General features: G+C 37.2%; 1 protein-coding gene across 4 annotated transcripts in view; it reads left to right on the top strand.

Annotated features, from left to right (window-relative positions):
* plekhg4 (pleckstrin homology domain containing, family G (with RhoGef domain) member 4) overlaps positions 1-20287 on the top strand; it is a 91895-nt gene that overhangs the window by 52813 nt on the left and 18795 nt on the right. For all 4 annotated transcript variants that reach the window (XM_079867006.1, XM_079867004.1, XM_079867005.1 and 1 more), the window contains exons 7-13: positions 961-1047; positions 1695-1811; positions 2901-2999; positions 6191-6339; positions 9740-9878; positions 11195-11317; positions 11669-11860. In XM_079867006.1, coding sequence (XP_079723132.1) covers positions 961-1047; positions 1695-1811; positions 2901-2999; positions 6191-6339; positions 9740-9878; positions 11195-11317; positions 11669-11860 — 906 coding nt within the window. The remainder of the gene's footprint in view (positions 1-960; positions 1048-1694; positions 1812-2900; positions 3000-6190; positions 6340-9739; positions 9879-11194; positions 11318-11668; positions 11861-20287) is intronic.

Raw genomic sequence — 20287 nt, forward strand, 5'->3', positions numbered from 1 at the left:
GACACAGGCTCTTCTCCCTCCACTGATACTATCATTCCATTATAGATGTCCGTTTGAGCTGACAATTACACTTTTCCATCAGGCTTCTGTATTCAAAAACATAAGTTTGAACCATGGCCAACCAAGGAATTGATTTTTTTCATAAACTAATTCACACAACAATATAGTAACACCTTGGTTAAGACACACTTTTAATTCACAACAACATAAAACCAGACCCAGTCTCACCATGTATTCATGATTTTAATACACTCAAAATGCAAAGTGAAAAATAAAACTGCAGTGTTTCAGTAAGTAGGCAATAAATATCAGCAGTAAATAGTCTCAGCCCTGAAGCGGTTGTTGATGTTTCTGGAACATTCCTCAGTAAATATGCTATTGTTTCATTCCAGCAGAGATTTTCTTTTCCTTCTGTTCTGATGTGGCTATGATGGCATGATAATGTGTGCATGATCAGTATGCATGATGACGTACAAGGAAACAGACTAAAACAGCTCTCAAAGGCATAATAGACTTCTCTGGTCTGTTTTTACAGAGTGTTGTTTTTCTGCTCTTTTGTTGTGGTACATTCACTGACAGAAGGCTTTTATTGTGGTTTTTGGGGCACATGACAGAAAAGTGTCTGCTAGGTTATGTAACCTTTAAAAACTTTTGTTCAATGACATAAATGCATAGTTAAATGAAGTGTTAGGTGTTATTGATCTTATTGTAAAAGATTGATCCAGACACATTTCTACATCTTACTTTTTTTTTTCACCTCGTAAAAAACTCGTCATAAAATGACAGGCTTCTCTCTTGTGTACAGGCTCGCATTCAGTAATTATAATTACTTTTTCAGTAATCATAAATGACTATAAAATAATTGTATTAGTCAATAGGACTAGGAATTCTGGGTTAGTCTGTGAAATGTGTGTAATTCATGGTGCTGTTTGTGATTTATAGTCTATTCAATCTCTGCAGGAAGCTATGCCGGGATGCATCCATACAGTACTGCTGCTGGCCGACAGAGATTTGGCTCTGCGATTGGAGAAAACCTCTTCTATACAGGTAATGCACAAAAATGACCCATCACCTGTAACTTGGCATGACTTTACAGCCACAGTATGACAAGATCTGCATGATGTGCCACATGTGCCACATGTGATATTGTGGCGTGTGACTTGCATTTAATGAGGGCAGGAAGGATTAGAAACAAACGTAAATCCATATTTTACTCTATATAGGAGGAAATGGAGGTAATTTGTTCATCTTTAGGTCCTGGAGAACAATGTGAGTTTACTGAAGGTTTCTAGTTAATGTTAAAGGAAATCCGCTAACATCCTCTAGTAAAATATAGCCCCCTTTATAGAAATAAACAGCATCTACCAGCACTGACAAGATTCTGGCTTTCACCTAGTTACTCTGCACTCTTTGAGAAATAGATGGCTATTTTAAAACACAAGTGTCTGTACTGAGACGCCGCTTGTGCCTGACACAAATCAGACTGCCAGAGATAGACTCTTGTAGCTACGTAGGAAAGTGCTTCAGTTGAGAATTTCACAACAGCTGGACTGATAGTGTAGCCTAGACATCTATCTAAGCTGTTAGAATAGCTGAAGTGTTTATGATTGCACTGCAATACATATTTATCCCCTTTAATGCAGAAGCTAAGACCTGACGACTGTTATGTTCTGTGTTCTTTTTGCATCTGTCAGGTGGAGTTGTTGACATCTTTGAAGTCTCTCTATAAGCATGCTGACATCGCTCAACTCCCCACTGAGTTTGAAGGCACTTTCCCTTATTCCCACAGCAGCTGGGTCTGTTTCAGAATGGTGAGAAATCATCATCATTCCTAGGTTTGAGTTTTTAAACCAATTTGTAGTCAGAAAGTCTGAGTCTTCACAGATTTCACAGATTTTGCCAAAAATCGCATGGTGTATTATGGGCACGGGGATATAAAGCAGTAAGCCACAAGATTAATACAGCAATTAGCCACTGCTGTGTGTATTAATAATGATCACAATAAAAAAATCCTCTACCAATTAGCATATACACTATCAGTCAAAAGTTTTGAATCGGTAAGATTTTTAATGTTTTTTAAAAGAAGTCTCTTCTGCTCACCAAGGCTGCATTTATTTGATAAAAAAAAAACCAGTAGTATTATGAAATATTATTACAAATTAAAACAGTTGTTTTCTATGTGAATATATAGTAAAGTGTCATTTATTCCTTTGATCAAAGCTGAATTTTCAGCATCATTACTGATTCTTCAGAAATCATTCTAATATGATGATTTGATGCTCAAGAAACAGCATTTATCTGAAATTGAAAGCTTTTGTAACATTAAAAAAGTTTGGGGTCAGTAATCATTGTTATTTTATTTTTTGAGGGAAAGAAATAAGAGAAATCAATACTTTTATTCATTAAGGATTAATTCAATTGATCAAAAGCTACAGTAAAGCCATTTATAATGTTACAAAAGATTCTATTTCAAATAAAATATGTTCTTTTGAACTTTCTATTCATCAAAGAATTCCCAAAAAAATTGTACACAACTGTTTTCAACATTGATAATAATGATGATTGTTTTTTGAGCATCAAATCCACATATTAGGAAGAATGTTTGGAAGGATCATGTGACACTGAAGATTGGAGTAGTGATGCTGAAAATTCAGCTTTGATCACAGGAATAAATTACATTTTAAAATATATTAAAATAGAAAACAGTTATTTAGAATTTTCATAATATTTAACAATATTTCTTTTCTTTTCTTTTTAATCAAATAAATGCAGCCTTGGTGAGCAGAAGAGACTGCGTACATTACATGATTTACAACATCTGACAACTGTTTATTTAGTAAACTGGATTTTTTTTCCCTAATGGGTTCCTAACCTAAACATTTATTTTTGTTATATCTCAGAGGTTGGAGCAGCTGACCAGCCATTGTGAGGATGCTGTGAACCTTCTTCAGAACTCCATCAGCATACTGGAGTCTGCAGTGCTGCCACCTACAGCAGAGGTACTGCAACAGTCAATAAAATACTTTCTAAAAGCAGCTCTATCGAAAGCAGTCCCACAAAAAATGCTTTGTCCCAGCCCTGTCAGGAATGAGAGAGCTGTATATATTTAATGATTTTGGCAGACACTTATCCAAAGTGACTTACTTTGTATTTAAGTATACATTTTTATCAGTTCTTGCATTCCCTAGTAATCAAACCCTCGACCTTGGTATTAACATGCTCTATTGTTTGAGCTACAGAAATATATATTGCAGATAGTTTGCCTGTGAACCAGTTGAGCCCCTAAACTCTTAGTTCTAGTTATGTTTACTGAGACTGCAGTCCGAGGACTCATTATGACCTTATGACAGTGAACTCTGCTCAGGAGGGCATCACATGGCACTGAAGTCTTCTATTCAGAGGGACTTTTATTCTGTGTCCATGAAGTACAGCAGTGGCACTGGTGTCCGGTTACATTGATTTTAAAGACTGTTCTATTTAGAAGACAAGTTGAGTTTTGAAAAATAGACTTCAGTATGTGTGTGGTTAGTGTGTCAAGGCTTTGACCGAGTTGACCTCTGGCTGTCAGTGGAGGTCACGAAGGACCTTTTATCCACAGGCTTCTGGGGGAAAATAGGGCCTCAGGAGAAGTAATGATCTCCCAGAGGAGTGTTTATCTGCAGCCATCTTCAAAATCACTTACCTAGGGTTTATATAAAGAGTTGAAAGGAGAAGCAAAGAAAGAGTCTGGTGGATGAGGGTATGGATTTCTGCTTACTGAATGCTAAAACAGCCCCTCCTGTGGATGAAGTGATGCTTAGATGTTAAATGAATAGAAAACCAGAATAAGTCTTGGCCTGTCTGCTCATCTCTCTGCCGTTTCTTCTATGTCTTCTGTCTCCCTCCGTTAATCTAAATGTGTCCCCTCTTTTCCCCCCGTTTTTTTTTCACCACAATCCTGGATTACTTTTTTTATTTTCTCCTTGTATTAAGAACCTCACATGCTGTATCTTCATTCTCCGCCGTTTAATAGTTTAATATAGTGTCTATGAAGAGTTTTAAAGCAGTTCTGTAAACAAAACTCCAAATAGGTTTTAAAACTCATAGAAACATCCACTGACATTTGTAATTCATGTAATTGCTCTACAATTTTATCCCACTTCACACACGCATGCTAATTAGGGTGTAGACGTATGACAGTAATTATGAGATTTTTATTTCTTTAAGTACTTTTTCAAAATCACTTTAAGAAGGCTTTTGTTGAGGTTCCTGAGGTTATTCGATATTATATAACCTTTTGTTGTTAGCTCCGCACAATGTGGTCAGACCACAATCTGCATCATCGGGTCGGTATTATGGATGCTTTTCTGGGTGGTACACACACACCCTAAAAAAGTATTACGCTCCAAATGCTACCCTTACAGATTATAGATAGATTTTAATTAAGATGGTAGTTTTACTACCATCTAGCGTTTGATTAAGATGGTGTTTTACTAATTTATTAACCTTGTTTACTAGTAAGAATCATTCTCAGAAGTGGTTTCAATAAATTTGTTAAGAAATTGTCAGTAATGTAAACGTATAAGTAATTTGAAACATTTTTAATGTTTAACCATTTTACACCTGAAATGAGGTATAAAAATAAAATGAATAAAAACTTGTGATAAACATATGTTTAAAATCATGCAACTACTGGTTCAAAGTTTGGGGTAAGTTGTTTTGTTTGTTTTTTTCTTTAGGTAAAGAAGTTACTTTTTATTCAGCAAGTACGCATTAAAGCGGGGCTCAGTAACTCCGGGATTTCTTCGCTGTATTCTCGCTTTTTGCTCGCAGGTTTCTCTCTAGAGCTCCCCCCACAGCTTCGGAATAGATATTTGACAACACTGTTGTAAAAACTCGTAGGCGATTCTCGGACACCAGAGGCTAGTAGATCAACGACATCAAAGCAGATGGGACATTCTTTAAAACGTCTTCTTCATTCGGGTTCAAACAGCGTGAGGGAGCGCAATAATGACAGCATTTTAGCAGATTTCTTTTGGCCGTAAAGCAATTGTTTACATCGCGAGACCTGATATCACGCAAGACTTCCTGACGCGGCGGCCGGCGGCCCGCCGGCTCAAAGTTGCAAGTGCGTATTTTCCTCTCACGGGCACCAGGGGGGTGCGAAACGACCACCATTCAACCCGAAATAAGTAATATAACCATTCCAATGACTCCGAAGCTGTTCAGTTAAGGTAAAAAAGTTACTTAGTTCACCTTTAAATTCAATTGATCAAAAGTGAAAGAAACTTTTATATTTTTAGAGAAAGATTTCTCTTTAAAAAAATACTGTTCTTTAAAATGTTCTGTTCATCAAAGAATGCTGAAAAATGTACCTTGATTTCCACAAAAAATCAACATTGATAATAATAAGAAATGTTTCTTGAGCTGCAAATCAGCATATTAGAATGATTTCTGAAGGATCATATGACACTGAAGACTGGAATAATGATGCCGAAAATACAGCTTTGCAACATTTTAAAATATATTAAAATAGAAATTGTAATAATGTTTTGCAATATTGCTGTTTTGCTGTATTTTTGAGCAAATAAATCCAGCCTTGATGAACATACAAGAAACACAATCTTGACAATCACAATCAAAAGCTGATTTGTTGTACATCTGTGTGCATTTCTGCAGTGGATTTGGTAACTTTTGCTTTGTCATTATGCTGCATCCACACCAAAAGGGTTCGGTATATAAAGTGCAAGACAAGTGTTCTACTGTTGTTAAGAAAGATCCATAAAAGCCAGATTTAAGTACAACAGCACAAGTACAAACACACACCTGAAGGTTTGGCAGTTACGCGTATTAAACTGTACTGTAGCTTAAGCTCATTTGATCATTTAATGAGTACAAACGTGAGCTGGTATTAAATGAAGGAGGTGTAGATACAATTTTAATGAATAATAATGAATGCCTGTGTGCGTGAGAGTGTGTACAGGTAATGTCTGCTGCTACAGGTATTACTCTATCTGTCAAAGGAGTTTGGAAGATAATTATGGGGTGTATGTGTGTTTATGCTGGAGATAGGACAGATATTACTCAGTGAGAGAACAGTAGATATGATGTGTATTTGTAATAATAAGGTGTGTGGGAATGTGTGCAGCTGTAGAGGAGTGTTTGTGTTTTATAGTAATACGTGTGTGTGTGTGTGTGTGTGTGTTTGCAGGAGGCACAGATCTTATTGTGTAAGTACAGAGAGCTGATGAGGACTGTTCTGGAGGACAGCAGGCTGGTGCGGCTACAGTTGGAGGGAGGAGCCGCTCTGTCCCGTTTACGAAAAGAAGAGACCAGCGTCAGTCTGACAGAGGACTACAGGTGAGACAAGATTATACAGACTTTAACCCTCTGCACACATCACAAATAACCAAATAAGCTCTGTTCCAAAACCTAGTGAGCTAAAGGTAGGCAACTTAATTATGCCACCTCTTAAGATACCACGTCTTGGTCAAATTCTAAGACAGCATGACGTGTCCTTTGCAGAAAAGACAATCCCAGAATGCACTGCAACAAGCTCATTGGAAAAATAAATCCAAGATAAATGTTGAATAAACACTACCATTCAAACGTTTGGGGTCAGTAAGATTTTTCTCTGTTCTTGAAAGAAGTGTCACCACAGCCGCATTTATTTGACCAAAAATACAGCAAAAACAGTAATATTGTGGAAATATTATTATGATAATATATTATTATTTTTGTATTCAATGCATCCTTGATAAATAAGGATATTAATTTCTTTCCAAAAAATAAATCTGACAGACCCCAGATGTTTGAATGGTAGTATACATCATGTAATTCATTGAATAATAAAAAGGTATTTATAAAAAAGTGACTATAAATGATTATTTTACATAAAGTTTGTATGTGAAATGCATATTAATGCACAAATTGAAATCAGCTGTGAGTTGAATCTCCTGTTCGCTTCATGTGAGTTCCTGCCCATGTAGAACATTACAAATGAGCCACTAATGAAGTTTAATTTCAGTAACGAGGCAGCTCGCTAGGTTTTAGAATTGAATTATAGAATTATGAAAGATGTAAAGACAGTTTGAGAGTGCCAGACAAGAGAGGAATAATGAAAGAGAGAGAGAGAAAAGGTGTTAAGAGCGTGGGAGAGCATGTTCAGGCCTCTGATGATCAGGGCTGGGTTCAGCTGGAGGTTGAGGGAGTGTGAATGTTATTTCCCACAGCTGAGCCAAGAGAAATGTCTTTATCTCCACACAGTCATTTCATCCTGAAACATACACACAATCTCAGAGCTAAACAGACACCAAATGCGCATGTGTCTGTCTCTGATAACATGGTATGGTTTGGATGCAGCAGGGCTCTAGTGCTGCTTCCTGTTTGACTTGCGTTAAAACACAGTGGCATGTCTGTCCTGGCTTACTCAAAAGCAATTTCAAAGCCTCCTGCTCAGACAAAAACACTCGAGCCCGGTGTTTATGACAGATTCCGGTGATAAAGACCCAGTGGGTTGCTCATTAAGACTGATGGCTTGGTTTTTGCTTTTTCCAAAGGCTTCATCTAATAAATGAATATGCAATGAATATGATTCTAAGCCAGCCTCTCTGGTTCTGTAGCCTGATTTATTGTCCGCCTTGTCATCTCCATCCCTTTTGTGCCTTTCATATTAGGTGAAATTAGAGTTTAAAGGCTGTGCAAGTTGCTCATTTGTTGCTTAGCAAATGCCAAAATGAAACCTAAGCTGTCTGAGCTGCTCCCACACAAGCACTTCACCTGGATGCTGACAGACACACAAAGGGCTCAATCTCACAGGTGTGACTGAGTCTTAAGTGCGCAACAATAGTGAACGAATCCGGCTCTTTTTTCTGTGTTTATTAAACTGACTTCTTCCCTCACACATAATCTTTCAAGACTGTCTTTTTAACAATTCCATTGGATCCTTAAGGTGAACTATGACCCTTACTTTTTTACTGAATAGAATGATTGTGCTTTTACTCACTGGTGGTCTTTGCCAATTTTTGTTTCACATGTACATAAACAGGAACTTGGATCTCCTTTTCATCTCTTTTCTATAGTCCTTGTAAAACAGTGTAATAATAATCATAAATATAAATAATTGTCAGTAAAAATCACTAATAAAAATACAGCCAGCTACATATTAATAAATTAAATGTTATTATTATTAATCTTAATCTTATTATTATTAGAGACACCAAGTGTATATATAGAGATCTCTATAGCAATACTGTGTGTGTATATATATATATATATATATATATATATATATATATATATATATAAAGAAACAATCAAGTTCATTCATCTTCTGTCTACCAAACACAATTAATCAACAATACTATGTCTGAATGCTTCATTGAGCTGGTAATGAAGGCTTCTGATTTTTCATACATCCGTCTTAGACTCTTATCTCTCTCACTCACTCTTTTGTTGTTCTCTCTTGCTGGAATGTCTTTGATATCCCCTGCGTGCTGTGATAAGACGTGTTTGCTCTGGGTGTGTGCCGTGAATAATTGGTGAGTTTTGGACTGATTCTGAGGTCCCTGATTTGCCCCTCATGCCTCTCATTGTGTGTAACACACACATTCTTTCCAACACTGAACTTAAATCAACCAATACCTTAAAGGGATATGAGCCAAATTAAAATTCAGTTGCCATTTTCTGAACCTGTGTGACTGTAGAACTCTGTGACAGCTCTATTTCACATTGTAAGTGAATAGGGCTGTCAAGCTCAGAAACAAAAACAAGCAAGTGGAAAGAGTCTAGGTAACTTTATTGAAAATCTTTTAAACCCATGTGAATATGTGTTTGCATCTGTGTATGAAACAGCAGGGGGCACAATTTTTTGGCTGTGTTGTTATGCATGTGCCACATGTCTGTCTGCATTAATAAGTCTTTGCATGCTTTGATAAGTCTTTTGGCAGTCAAAATGGGAATGTAGCACTCCTCAAAAATTGTTTTTAAAATTGACATTGATGTTGTGTATGGATCAGAGAGTGGATAACTCTTTGGCTGAGTTAGTTGGCATATCATTGAGGGGAAATGTTGTATAAATGTTTGACTAGAGCACAATACATTATTGTGTAAGTGAACTACAGCGGTGATGAAGTCATCCAGTAGACATCAACCTCTTCTGTTGTGCACAGTGTGCTCTGTCACTGTGTATCACAGCACTGGACATTCACATACAGATACACAAAAATGCACCATTACTCACATTTTCTCACAATTATGCATTAAAATAAATATTTTCTTGACATACTTATATGCACATGTATACAGTACATTCAATTACTCACTTCGTTTCTCTCATGTATGCTCTTTTTCTTTCTTATACAGTCCACACACACTGGTTTCTCTCTCTCTCTCTCTCTCTCTCTCTCTCTCTCTCTCTCTCTCTCTCTCTCTCTCTCTCTCTCTCTCTCTCTCTCTCTCTCTCTCTCTCTCTCTCTCTCTCTCTCTCTTTCTCTCCCTCTCTCTCTCCCTCCCTCCAGCACTTCTCCATACCCTGTCTCCTATTGCCAGATCACAATTTGCACATCCAATTACATTCAAAGCCTCGTCCAATCAATATATTCTATAAGACTGTCTCAGCCAATGAGATGTGAGTCCTGCAGTCGGTGTTTTCTCCACAGCTCAGATGCCTGGAGTTTCTCTCAGGGAATAGAAACAAAGTCAAGACAATATGTAGACTAAATTTAATATGCTACGGAAATCTTCTTGGTGTGTGTTTTAGAGATGCCATCGAGAATGCAGGACATCTGTATAACCAAGTGGATGAGCTGGTTCACAGACTGGTGATGCTGTCCAACAAATGCACACAAGAACTGGAATTCATTATGGAGTTTAAGACCCTGGAGGAGGGATTCAGAGAGGTGAGGACTAAGGTTTTGCTCTTGCTTTTATGAACTCGATTCATGACAGATGACAATAACAGCTGTGTGTGAGACTTAGCAAATGGTACTATATGTTTTCTCTTTAATTAAAACATTCCATGTTATGTCATGTTAATGTGACAACTTCTCATAATTTAAACCTGAAACTAAACAAAGTTTTATTATTAAACTAAGAAAAAGTGACATAAAAAGTTTTTTATAGAAAAATAAATTAATTTACATTTAGAAAGGAAATTCATCATTAAATAAATTAAAGTATAAAACCATTAATGCAAGTGAGAGACTGAGTTCTACTGAAAAATACTGAAATTACTGTAAATTTAATTAAACTTTTCACTTAAATTGTTTTTGCTGATAATGACAAATTTCTTGAAGAAATACATTTTTATATTAGTAAAGACTGCAAAAGGGAAGCATTTGCATGAATAGTCTCAGACTTTTGAACTCCACTACACATCTGGGCAGTTTGTGTCTTCAAGGCTTATTCTTAGTTTTGAGTTTACCTATTACACTTGAAAAATAGTGAATACTGTACTGAAGTGCTGCAAACACACACACACACACACACGCACACACTCACTCACTCACAAACAGCCTTACTAAGCTACACACTGCCTTGGTGATTTATTCATCTGATAGTCTTAATGGATGATTGTGCCTAGCAGGCATAAAGAGGGGGGAAAATCCTGTTGGCATGGATATAGTGGAAGTTGCTGAAACAGATTAGCCAAGCACACACACACATTCATGCACATCATGAGAAAATGTAAACTAGCACCATAGCATCTGTATCAGATGACACACGTGTGATTGATGTGTTTGTGTGCTCATGTTTCAGTCTACTGCCAAAGTCTACTGTCACAGAGAACAAGAAGCAAAAATATGTTACGAATAACAGAGTAAATGCCCATTCACAACAAAAACATTAACTATAATGATAACTATAAAGTTAAACATTCTAATTCTATGAGAATAGAGAAGTCCACAACACAACTATAATGATACAGAGGAACGATATCATTGAAATAGCATTCAGAACATATTTTTTCTAACTGATGAACGATAAAAACATTGACAGCCGATCAGAATCCATCCTGCTTTAAAGAGCTTGAGTGTTTCATGCGGCAGATGACATAACTTAAGTGCGTGCTTATAATAAACAGAATGTTATCGTGCATTGGTGTTGACACTAATATCGTTATAGTTGTCATTATAATTGGCGTTCTTGGTGTGAACGGGTCTTAAAGCTGGAAAGTAGCAGGGTTAATTGATTGTATGTATATGTTGTCTCTTAGGTGAGTCAGTGGATAGAGGAGGTGGGAGAGTCTCGTCTGCAGACGCTGAGTGAGCTGGAAGATTCCTTGGAGCAGTTACGTCATAAACAGACTGTCTTCAGAGAATTTTACGCAGCTGCATATGTATGTCAACTCTTATTAAACATGTTTTACACAGCACTTTAACCCTTCCCCACAGCATCTGCATTTGGAGTTGGGGTTGTCCTCATATTTTGTCAACAAATGCCTCATGACATTTTTATTTGGACCGAGAGATAATATTTTACTGCAGGAGTCAAACATTTGCTTAATTGTGTAAACATGAGTTTCAAGAGCGTTTGTCAATGTTTAAATGTAGTCACCTCAGTCGCACCCTATGCTTTCATACCTTTCCACTATGTAATACTGTGTGTGTGTGTGTGTGTGTGTGTGTGTGTGTGTGTGTGTGTGTGTGTGTGTGTGTGTGTGTGTGTGTGTGTGTGTGTGTGTGTTCAGGAGCACTGTAAGAGTGGTGAAGCTCTCCTCAAGCGCTTGGAGAAGTGGGAAGACATCTCCTCTGCAGAGCTGCAGGTATACGAGGTGAAAGTACGCTCATTCTGGGTCCATCTACATGATTTCTCCCAGCGAGTGGAGGACACCAAGGATAAAATTGACAAGACTGTCCGACTCTACGAGTTCTTTGACAAGGTAAGTGGTCAGTAGTTGCTTTTGATGTAAACTCACCTGACTGTTCTCTGTATTTCTGTTTTTACTTTTACTACTAAGGCTCCCTTTATAAAATGTTCATTTGGTATTGAGCTGTATTGTAGTGCGTGCAACACAGTGAAACGTTGTGAGAAGTTTTAGAAGACTTTGAGAAATGTTAGAAGCGTTGTCTGTTATCTGATTTCTGAATGGTTTAGTAAAGGAATAAGTTACCCAGAATGAGAATTCTATCATAATGTCTCTACACTCACGTCATTCCAAACCTGTATAATTTTCTTTTTACTGTGGAACACGATAGAAGAACAGTGGGGTTTTTTCTTCATACAATAAAAAACAAATGAGGTGCAATATCGTTTGGACCCCATTTAGTTTTAAAACCATTTTTGTGTTCCACAAAATAAATAATGTCATACAGGTTTGGAATGACATGAGGGTGAGTAAATGATGACAGAATTTCTTTTTGGATTAACTATCCCTTTAATATTATGTAATGGATTGTTTGAGGCTTTACTTGATTGAAATATTTAAATAGGTTTGGTGGATAATGGGAGATTGCTTACTTGTACTGCTTTTTAATTATAAGGTGTTTCAATTGCTCAGAATAATTACCTTGATACATTAATCAATTAATATGTAATCTGTTCAATTCAGATTAGATGTGCATTAGCTGTGTCCATCCTTCAGTAGGTTTTTGTTCGACCAGTTATAGTCTTTGTAGTGTATTATTTCACTTAAAGTTCTCTAACTTTATTTTTCTAGTATTGTTGCAGTATTTTTTATAATAAAAAAAATTAGGAAACCCCTTTTTTCGAGTCATATGCTTCATGGATTGTTCATGCAGGACATGTTCTTTCATTCTGTTGGATCCAATTTTGGTTAGTTTCAAAATTAGTTTAGTCTAAATGTAGTTTCCCTATAATCAAGTTGGCTTTTCGAACCCCTAAGTATCTCTGGCGACCTCTGGTGGGGGTCACGACCCCCAGGTTGTGAAACCCTATTTTATTGAACACTTAAAGCCTGGAACACACCAAGCCGACGGTCGGCTGTCGGGCAGTTTTTGTGCGTCGTCCAACTAAGTTTTCTCAGTGTGTTCCACACGGTTCCGCACCGTCGGGAGAAATTGGTCCTCGTCTGTTTTTTTCCCGGCCAATTCGACATGTTGAATCGGCATCGGGCCGTCTGTGAGAGAGAGAACTCTGATTGGCTGTTCAGCTTAGTGAAGAGTCAGTGAACGAGAATAATAGCAAAACAGCAAGCAAAAAAGTCAGAACGGTACAGATAGAAGGCTGTTCTAATGTTACGTCATCTTACCTGAGTGTTCCTTGGCGAATATTTCAATATTAACATGAGCGGAGTGGAATAAAGAAAGTGTTTAGCAGGATTGATATTCAAAACGGTAAGCACGCACTGCTTTGTTTATGGTTTGTGTATCTGCAGCCGGGAGCGTCCGTTTCCCTTTTTGAATGATGAATATAGATGAATATATCTGCAGAAATAGACAGTTGTCTCATTTACACACAGATGAAGAACACGCATTCTAGCTGACAGTCGGCTGTAGTTCTCTCGGTGTGTTCAAGTGCAGCTTTTCACCCCAACGTGAGGCAACAACACAGTCGGCTTTCATCAGCGCTAGTTCGGCGTCGGCTTGGTGTGTTCCAGGCTTAAAGCGGCGCTGAGCAGACCGGTCAGTGTATGACATCAGTCATACACTGATCGGTCTGCGCAGCGTCGTTTTAACGTGTCTTCTGGTGTTTAATTGACCTCGGTTGGATGTTGAAACAGCCACTGATCAAAAACTGTTATCTTCCTTTAGTCAGAAGAGATAACCCTTATAGTCAGATAGACTTTTAGTCAAATAAATCCTGTCCTATCTTTCTTATTTTTTTCCAGTTTTCTTTAATAATGATCAAAACTTTAGAATTAACAGATACTTAACTTAAAACAGATATAATTATAGGTCTTGATATAGTGTTGAAATATACACAATTTCATGTACATGTATTTCTATATCCATCAGACAAGAGTTCCTCTGAAAAGCATACAGTGTTTCTAAAGCACCAGCTATTACGGAAATCCCTGACTGGCAATGATGTCAGGCAAACAAACACACACACACACACACACACACACACACACACACACACGATTGTCTTTGTGATCAGACCATTGTGTTTTTCCTCTGTGGCACTGAGTGAGTGTTGAACGCTTCGGTCTGTCTTCAGTGTTTCCCCCCGAGCCCCAGCAGGGACAGATGGTCTTGTTGGCTGACCGCTATCAGATTTTATCATTAGCATAATCATAGTGCTCTTTCCTGACTCATCAGATCATCCATACATCCAGAGGCCTTGCCCTGTTGGCATGGTGAACTCATCCAGGCTCTCTCCTGCCGTCTGTTGGCATATTGACAAAAGTTGTCTGTATATGTGTGTAATAATAAAAGCTTTTGATTGTGTATTAATCAAAAGCTGGCTTCATTTACATACAACTGCCTGTTCCTAGATCAGTCTCTGACATATCACACATTTATCCTTTTCAGTATTCAGCACTGCAGATAGAGTCTTTGTGTCGTTGTGTTAAGGTGCGCGATGACACTTGTGGAAATCACTGGTGTCATCTGACTGGCGTACATGAATGCTTATTCAAACCACCTGTCCTTTCACACCCATTCCTATGCATGAATTTTCATGCTTTTGATTAGTCTCAACACTGATGGTTGTGTAGTCAGTGTATAACAGTGTACAGATGTGTATTAGTCTTGTGTGAGCATTGTATCCGTGTGTGTCTGTGTGTGATTGAGACAGTACAGAACCTCTGTCTTGTTTGTTTTTTGTGCGTTGTGAGTGACCACATGCTGGACTCCAGTGCTTGATTTGTCTTCAATGACAGACCAGCTCATCCCAGATTTAGAAAGTCACTGTTTGAGTGCATTGCCTAGCAACCGGTCCAAGCACGGCTGATGAACTGGCCAATGTGGATTGTGGTCATCAAACACGTCATTTGTGCTATGACAGCTGAGGTTGAACACGAGGACACGAGATTCTATTCATAGTACAACAGGACACCATGAATTTATGTATGTATGCATGTACAGTGGTGGCAGAAATTATTAGAATGGTAAGATTTTTAATGTTTTAAAAGAAGTCTCTTCTGCTCACTAAGGCTTCATTTATTTCATCCAAAATATGACAGCAAAAACAGTAATATTGTGAAATATTTCTTTTCAGGATTCTTTGATGAATAGAAAGTTAAATAATAAATGTCTATACTGTCACTTTTGATCAATTGAATGCATCCTTGCTGAATAAAATTTAATTTAATTTAAAATTAATTAATTTAATTTCCAAAAAAACAAACAAAAAAAGCTTACTGACCCCAAACTTTTGAACGGTAGTGATAATGTTACAAAATATTCAAATAGAAAACAGTTATTTTAAATTGTAAAAATATTTCACAATATTACTGTTTTTGCTGTATTTTGGATCAAAAAAATGAAGCCTTGGTGAGCAGAAGAGACTTCTTTTAAAACATTAAAAAATCTTACCGTTCTAATAATTTTGGCCACCACTGTTTGTATGTATATATGTACTTGTATGTATATTTCTAATGTCGTAGAAGACCTGAAAATAATCATGTTTTTATAATATTGTGATTTTCATCCAAGGAAAAATCATGGAAAAATAGAAAATCATAAAAAGTCATGGATATATCTATAGTAAATATAAAACGTTTCTGTAGTTAATGTTAATCTAGCTTTGCTGTAAAATATACACTTCCGTTCAAAAGTTTGGGGTCGGTAAGATTTTTAAATGTTTCTATATTAATATCTTTTTTCATAAATGTGATTTATTCCTGTGATGTCATTACTCCAGTCTTCAGTGTCACATGATCCTTCAAAAATCATTCTAATATGCTGATTTGGTGCTCAAGAAACATTTCTTCTAATTATCAGTGTTGAAAGCTGTTCTGCTTAATATTTTTGTAGAAAGCGTGATACAATTTTTTCAAGATTCAAAAGAACAGCTTTAATTTGAAATTTAACCGCACTTTTTGTACACCACACGTTTTTTCTAAATCAGCAAGAAGTTCAACCAAAGAAAGTATCCTGTAGAATTATAGTGTTTTCACTTCCGTGTGACCTAAAAGGTTTCCCTTCAAAATAAACATTCAGTCAGTAAGCGTGTTAAATGAATGAATTTACTCTGACCTTACTGGCCGCTGTATAAGCTCACTGACACACTTTGGGTGACAAACATAATATTGACAATGTATTGTCTGGATCAGAGCCCTGCAGGCAATCACAGCTGCCAGCAGTGCAGAAAGTGACAGCAGAGCTGTGAGCATCAGCCCAGTGATGCAGCCTGAGGCACAGCAGACAGTACAGCCCAGTGTGTGAGACCGAGTCCTTCCTGCTCCAGATGGTCTTCGTGTGTAAGAGTGCAGAGAGTGAGGAATCACTGAGATTGTGTTTGATGGAAGGATGAGGGAAAAGTCACAGTCTCACAGGATGTATTGACCTGTAATGCTCATCTATGCAATGGGACTAGTTTATTGTCAGAAAAGATTTCATTTGCCCCCTGCATTATATTTTCAATTCATTCAAACCCTCATTTAGGTGTTTGGAAATGCAATCTCTGTAATGTTACGAGGAAAGTCATTTCCTCTTTTGTTTTACATGGTTTTAAGCCTAAACACATACAGTCAGACATTGCAAGTCAAAGGAAATGGCACCTCCATGTTGTTATTATAATGACAATACTTAAACCACAGGCTTTTCACTAAAGAGCTGTGTTACTGCACTGCAGGCTTCTGCTCAGAGAGGATGAGCATGTTTATGCCCTCTCACAGTGAATGTAAATTTGTGAATCTAACAAAGACATGTCCAAGTCACATTTCATCCCAAAAATGTTTTCATCTAAATGTTTCTGTTTTAGTAATTTTGGGTTTTGTGTTTGACATTTCTATTAGTTTTTTAATGTTTCTATTTAGCGTAATTTTTTTTCTCGTTTTTAGTTTGATTAATTTTAGTACTTAAACTTGTTTTATTTTAGTTAGTAGTTCATGTAGCATTTTTAAGTTTGTTTGTTTTTCATGTAATATTTAATATTATTTTATTTCAATTACCAAAAACAATTTTTAATAGTTTTAGTTAAAAAGATAACATATATTCTGATAACTCTTTTTATTCTGATTGTATTCAGCATAAGTTATTTCAGCAAATATGTATACTATGATGTATTCATACTATGCAATACTTTACAAATGTAATAATATATTATTTTTTTACAATAAATTAACTAGAATGAAAAACAAAAAAAAATATTCTTTAAGCAAAATATGCTGGCGCTTTCTTTTTGCACATGAAGGAAATATATTTTATCTTCATTAAAAAATTACTTGAAATGTAATTATATACTATAATTATATTTCAAGAGAGTATAATTTATCATTTAAGCAAATCCAGCAGTGACACAAACAGCAGTTGTTGTATTGGAAGAATGTGTGTGTATGTGTACAACATACTGTGAGCGGTTGGTTATTGATCAGGTTATTGATACTTCAATGTCTCCAAGGAATTAATTCTTTCCCACATGCCTTCTGCTGCTGTTTTTCCTCTAATCCAACTCTAGCTGAATATTGATCAAGATTACAACTTACTCAACCACACAAGCGTTATAAATTCAGAATCGGTAACACGCATATAGTTTTGACCCAGTCAGAACTCACATGATTATATTATGTCATAATACACCATTTCCTGCAGTCACATCATACATGTGTGTATCTGTGTGTTTATAAGTCATCAGCTAGGCCTCATTTACCCTTCCAAATTTCCCATCAATGTTTTGGATTTCTCACTCCGCCTGCATATGGGTTCACAAGGTCTAGTTAGCACCAGCATGCCAAGTTTCAGCAATCGCTCTGCCGTCTTTCCTTTGCCCTTTCTGGTGAGGAGCTTTGTAGTTTTGTTGACAGACACCCTCCTGTCCCATCCCCCCTTCCCTCTCTGCCCTCTACCCCCTCCGCCCCTCTAGTGAAGTTGCTGGGGCAGACCCATCTGGTATTTAGACTTGCATTTGCCTGTGAATAGCAGGGAGGTGGGGAGAGGAGGGGAGTGGGCGCCACTGGCTTCTCTCTCAGTTACTTTGTCAGTCTGGGAGAGAGAGAGAAAAGGATGACTGCCGCCGCTCCGTGCTCCGGTCATGGGACCACCGGCGTCTTAGCCGAGCAGGAAAACGGATATAGTCATGGAGAGGTAGGAGTTTAGAGGAGCATTGTGGTGATTAAATCAGGAGCATTTGACTGATATGTGGTACATTATCTGTGCACAGAAAGTTTTTGTTCTTTAATCTTTGAAGACTTGTCAAGGCTTAACAGACTGCAACTGTACAATAAGAGATGTTTTCATGAGAGGCCACTCTAATTGAAGGGACAACTGAAATGTTGCTCAAAACACTTTTGAATGGAGCTCTTCGGTTGTCTGTGGAGATTTCCTTACTCCTCACTTAATCTCCACCCCCTACTTTCTGGCTCTCTTCAATCTCCTGTTCATTCATGCGCTGGTAAAGTGTGTATGTGAGGCAAGCACAGGCTGTAAGTGTGTGAACTGCAGTGTTTTTAATAGAGTTTCCTCTCTGCATGTGGTATTGACCAACATTTCTCACACAGCTTAGATTGGAGTTTGGTGCCCTGGGCAAATGGCCACATCAGGGGGTTTATGCCATCCATTATCTCAGTGTAACTCCACACCTTGTTAGTCAGATCATTATGGAAGTAGATTACTTTACAACGGCTTTGCCCCAGGAGCATGTTTTTTTGCTCATCTTAGTTCTAGAGATGACATGAGTGATCGTGACATCATTGTATGTTTACTCACTTTCCAGCCCACAGGACGTTTCTGCTGTTGTGTGTTTCTGCTGTTGTGTGTTTCTGCTGTTGTAGTGTGATGTGATGTTATACTGTGAAAGTGATATATGTGAAAGTCAGTGGTATTTGCTTAAAGACTACACTGGAAGTACAACTTCCCACAGTAAGGTTTTTATATTTAGAATATAGTCAACGTATTAGAATGTTTCTGACGGATTATGTGACACTGAAGTAAGGGCTGCTGAATATTCTGCTTTGTATTTTAAATTGTTATAATATTTCGCAATATATATATATTTTTTTAAATATCGACCACACACTTTTGAACGGTAGTGTATATTTCCTGTCACTCTTGGTACATTTCAATAATTTAGCTACATTTAATGTAAAATATCACACAGGTCATTCAGTTACCATCTGCTTTAGTCTCTAAATGAATGTGCCCTCAGAAGTCTCATAGCATATGGAACCCTATTGATACCTGTACACTCAGTTAATAGGACAAAGTTGCTGCAGTAGTAGCCTATCATGAGTTTATTTTTCTTAGAATAATTGTCTGATTGTTTATAGTTTACAAGGCTTTCATTAATGTATTTTTGTCCTGACCAGAAGCTGACTTGCTGCATGTTGACTGGGAGAGTTTTGGTTAGGGTTGGGGCTTGTCTCTCAGATTTAACCCTCAATTAACCATTAAATGGAATGGTGATATACTTTTACTGAAAGTGATTGAAATGTAAAACATATTGCTGTTGTTCACGTATTATACGCAGAGTGCTCTGTGATTCTGATCAACGGTATCACTGTAAAGTGTTGGCTGTTCATCATGGCCCCATTAACTCCTGCTAGTAGATGTGGTAACTACACCACTTGGTCCTTTCTTTCTTCACTCAAAATTTGCTGTGTATTCTGTTTTTTTGTGTGTGTGTGTGCATTCTAATATTAATGCTGGATGTTTAGTTGATTTCTGTTGTCTGTTTAGTAGTGGTTTAATGGTTTACCACTTAACCCTCTGGGGTCTAAGGTGTTTTTGGGGTCCTTGAGATGTTCTGACATGCCCTGACATTTTTGCTTTTTTCAGTTGCTTATAAACATATTAATGGCAAAAAAAAATTACACACCATTTAGCACAAACAGGGCTACCATGAAATGTGAGCAACAAGAATGTACATGTCTGCATTTTTGAGAGAATAATGTTTATGCGTGGTTATTGAAAAAACTAAAAACTAAAGTTTCTGAAATAAGGCCATAAAACACATTCTAAATATGTGCCAATAAGACTTTTGTCTAAAAGATGTCATCGCCTAGTGTTTTTTCTTCAAAATGAAGTGAAAATCACCCTGCCTTATCATTCACATAACACAATACATTGATTTGAATTTTGCAAAGCACTTTCTGTTTGGAAAGGCCATATGCGGAGTGGGCGTCAACGGTCATGTATATGTAGTGGTTCACACCTGAGGAGACAATGGGGCCCGCATACTTAATTAGCCCTTCATTCAGGTGAGTCACTGAGCCACAAGAATGCAAGAGCAACAGTTGGAAGCA

Source organism: Squalius cephalus (genome assembly GCF_949319135.1).
Source record: "Squalius cephalus genome assembly, chromosome: 3".
Lineage (NCBI taxonomy): Eukaryota > Metazoa > Chordata > Actinopteri > Cypriniformes > Leuciscidae > Squalius > Squalius cephalus.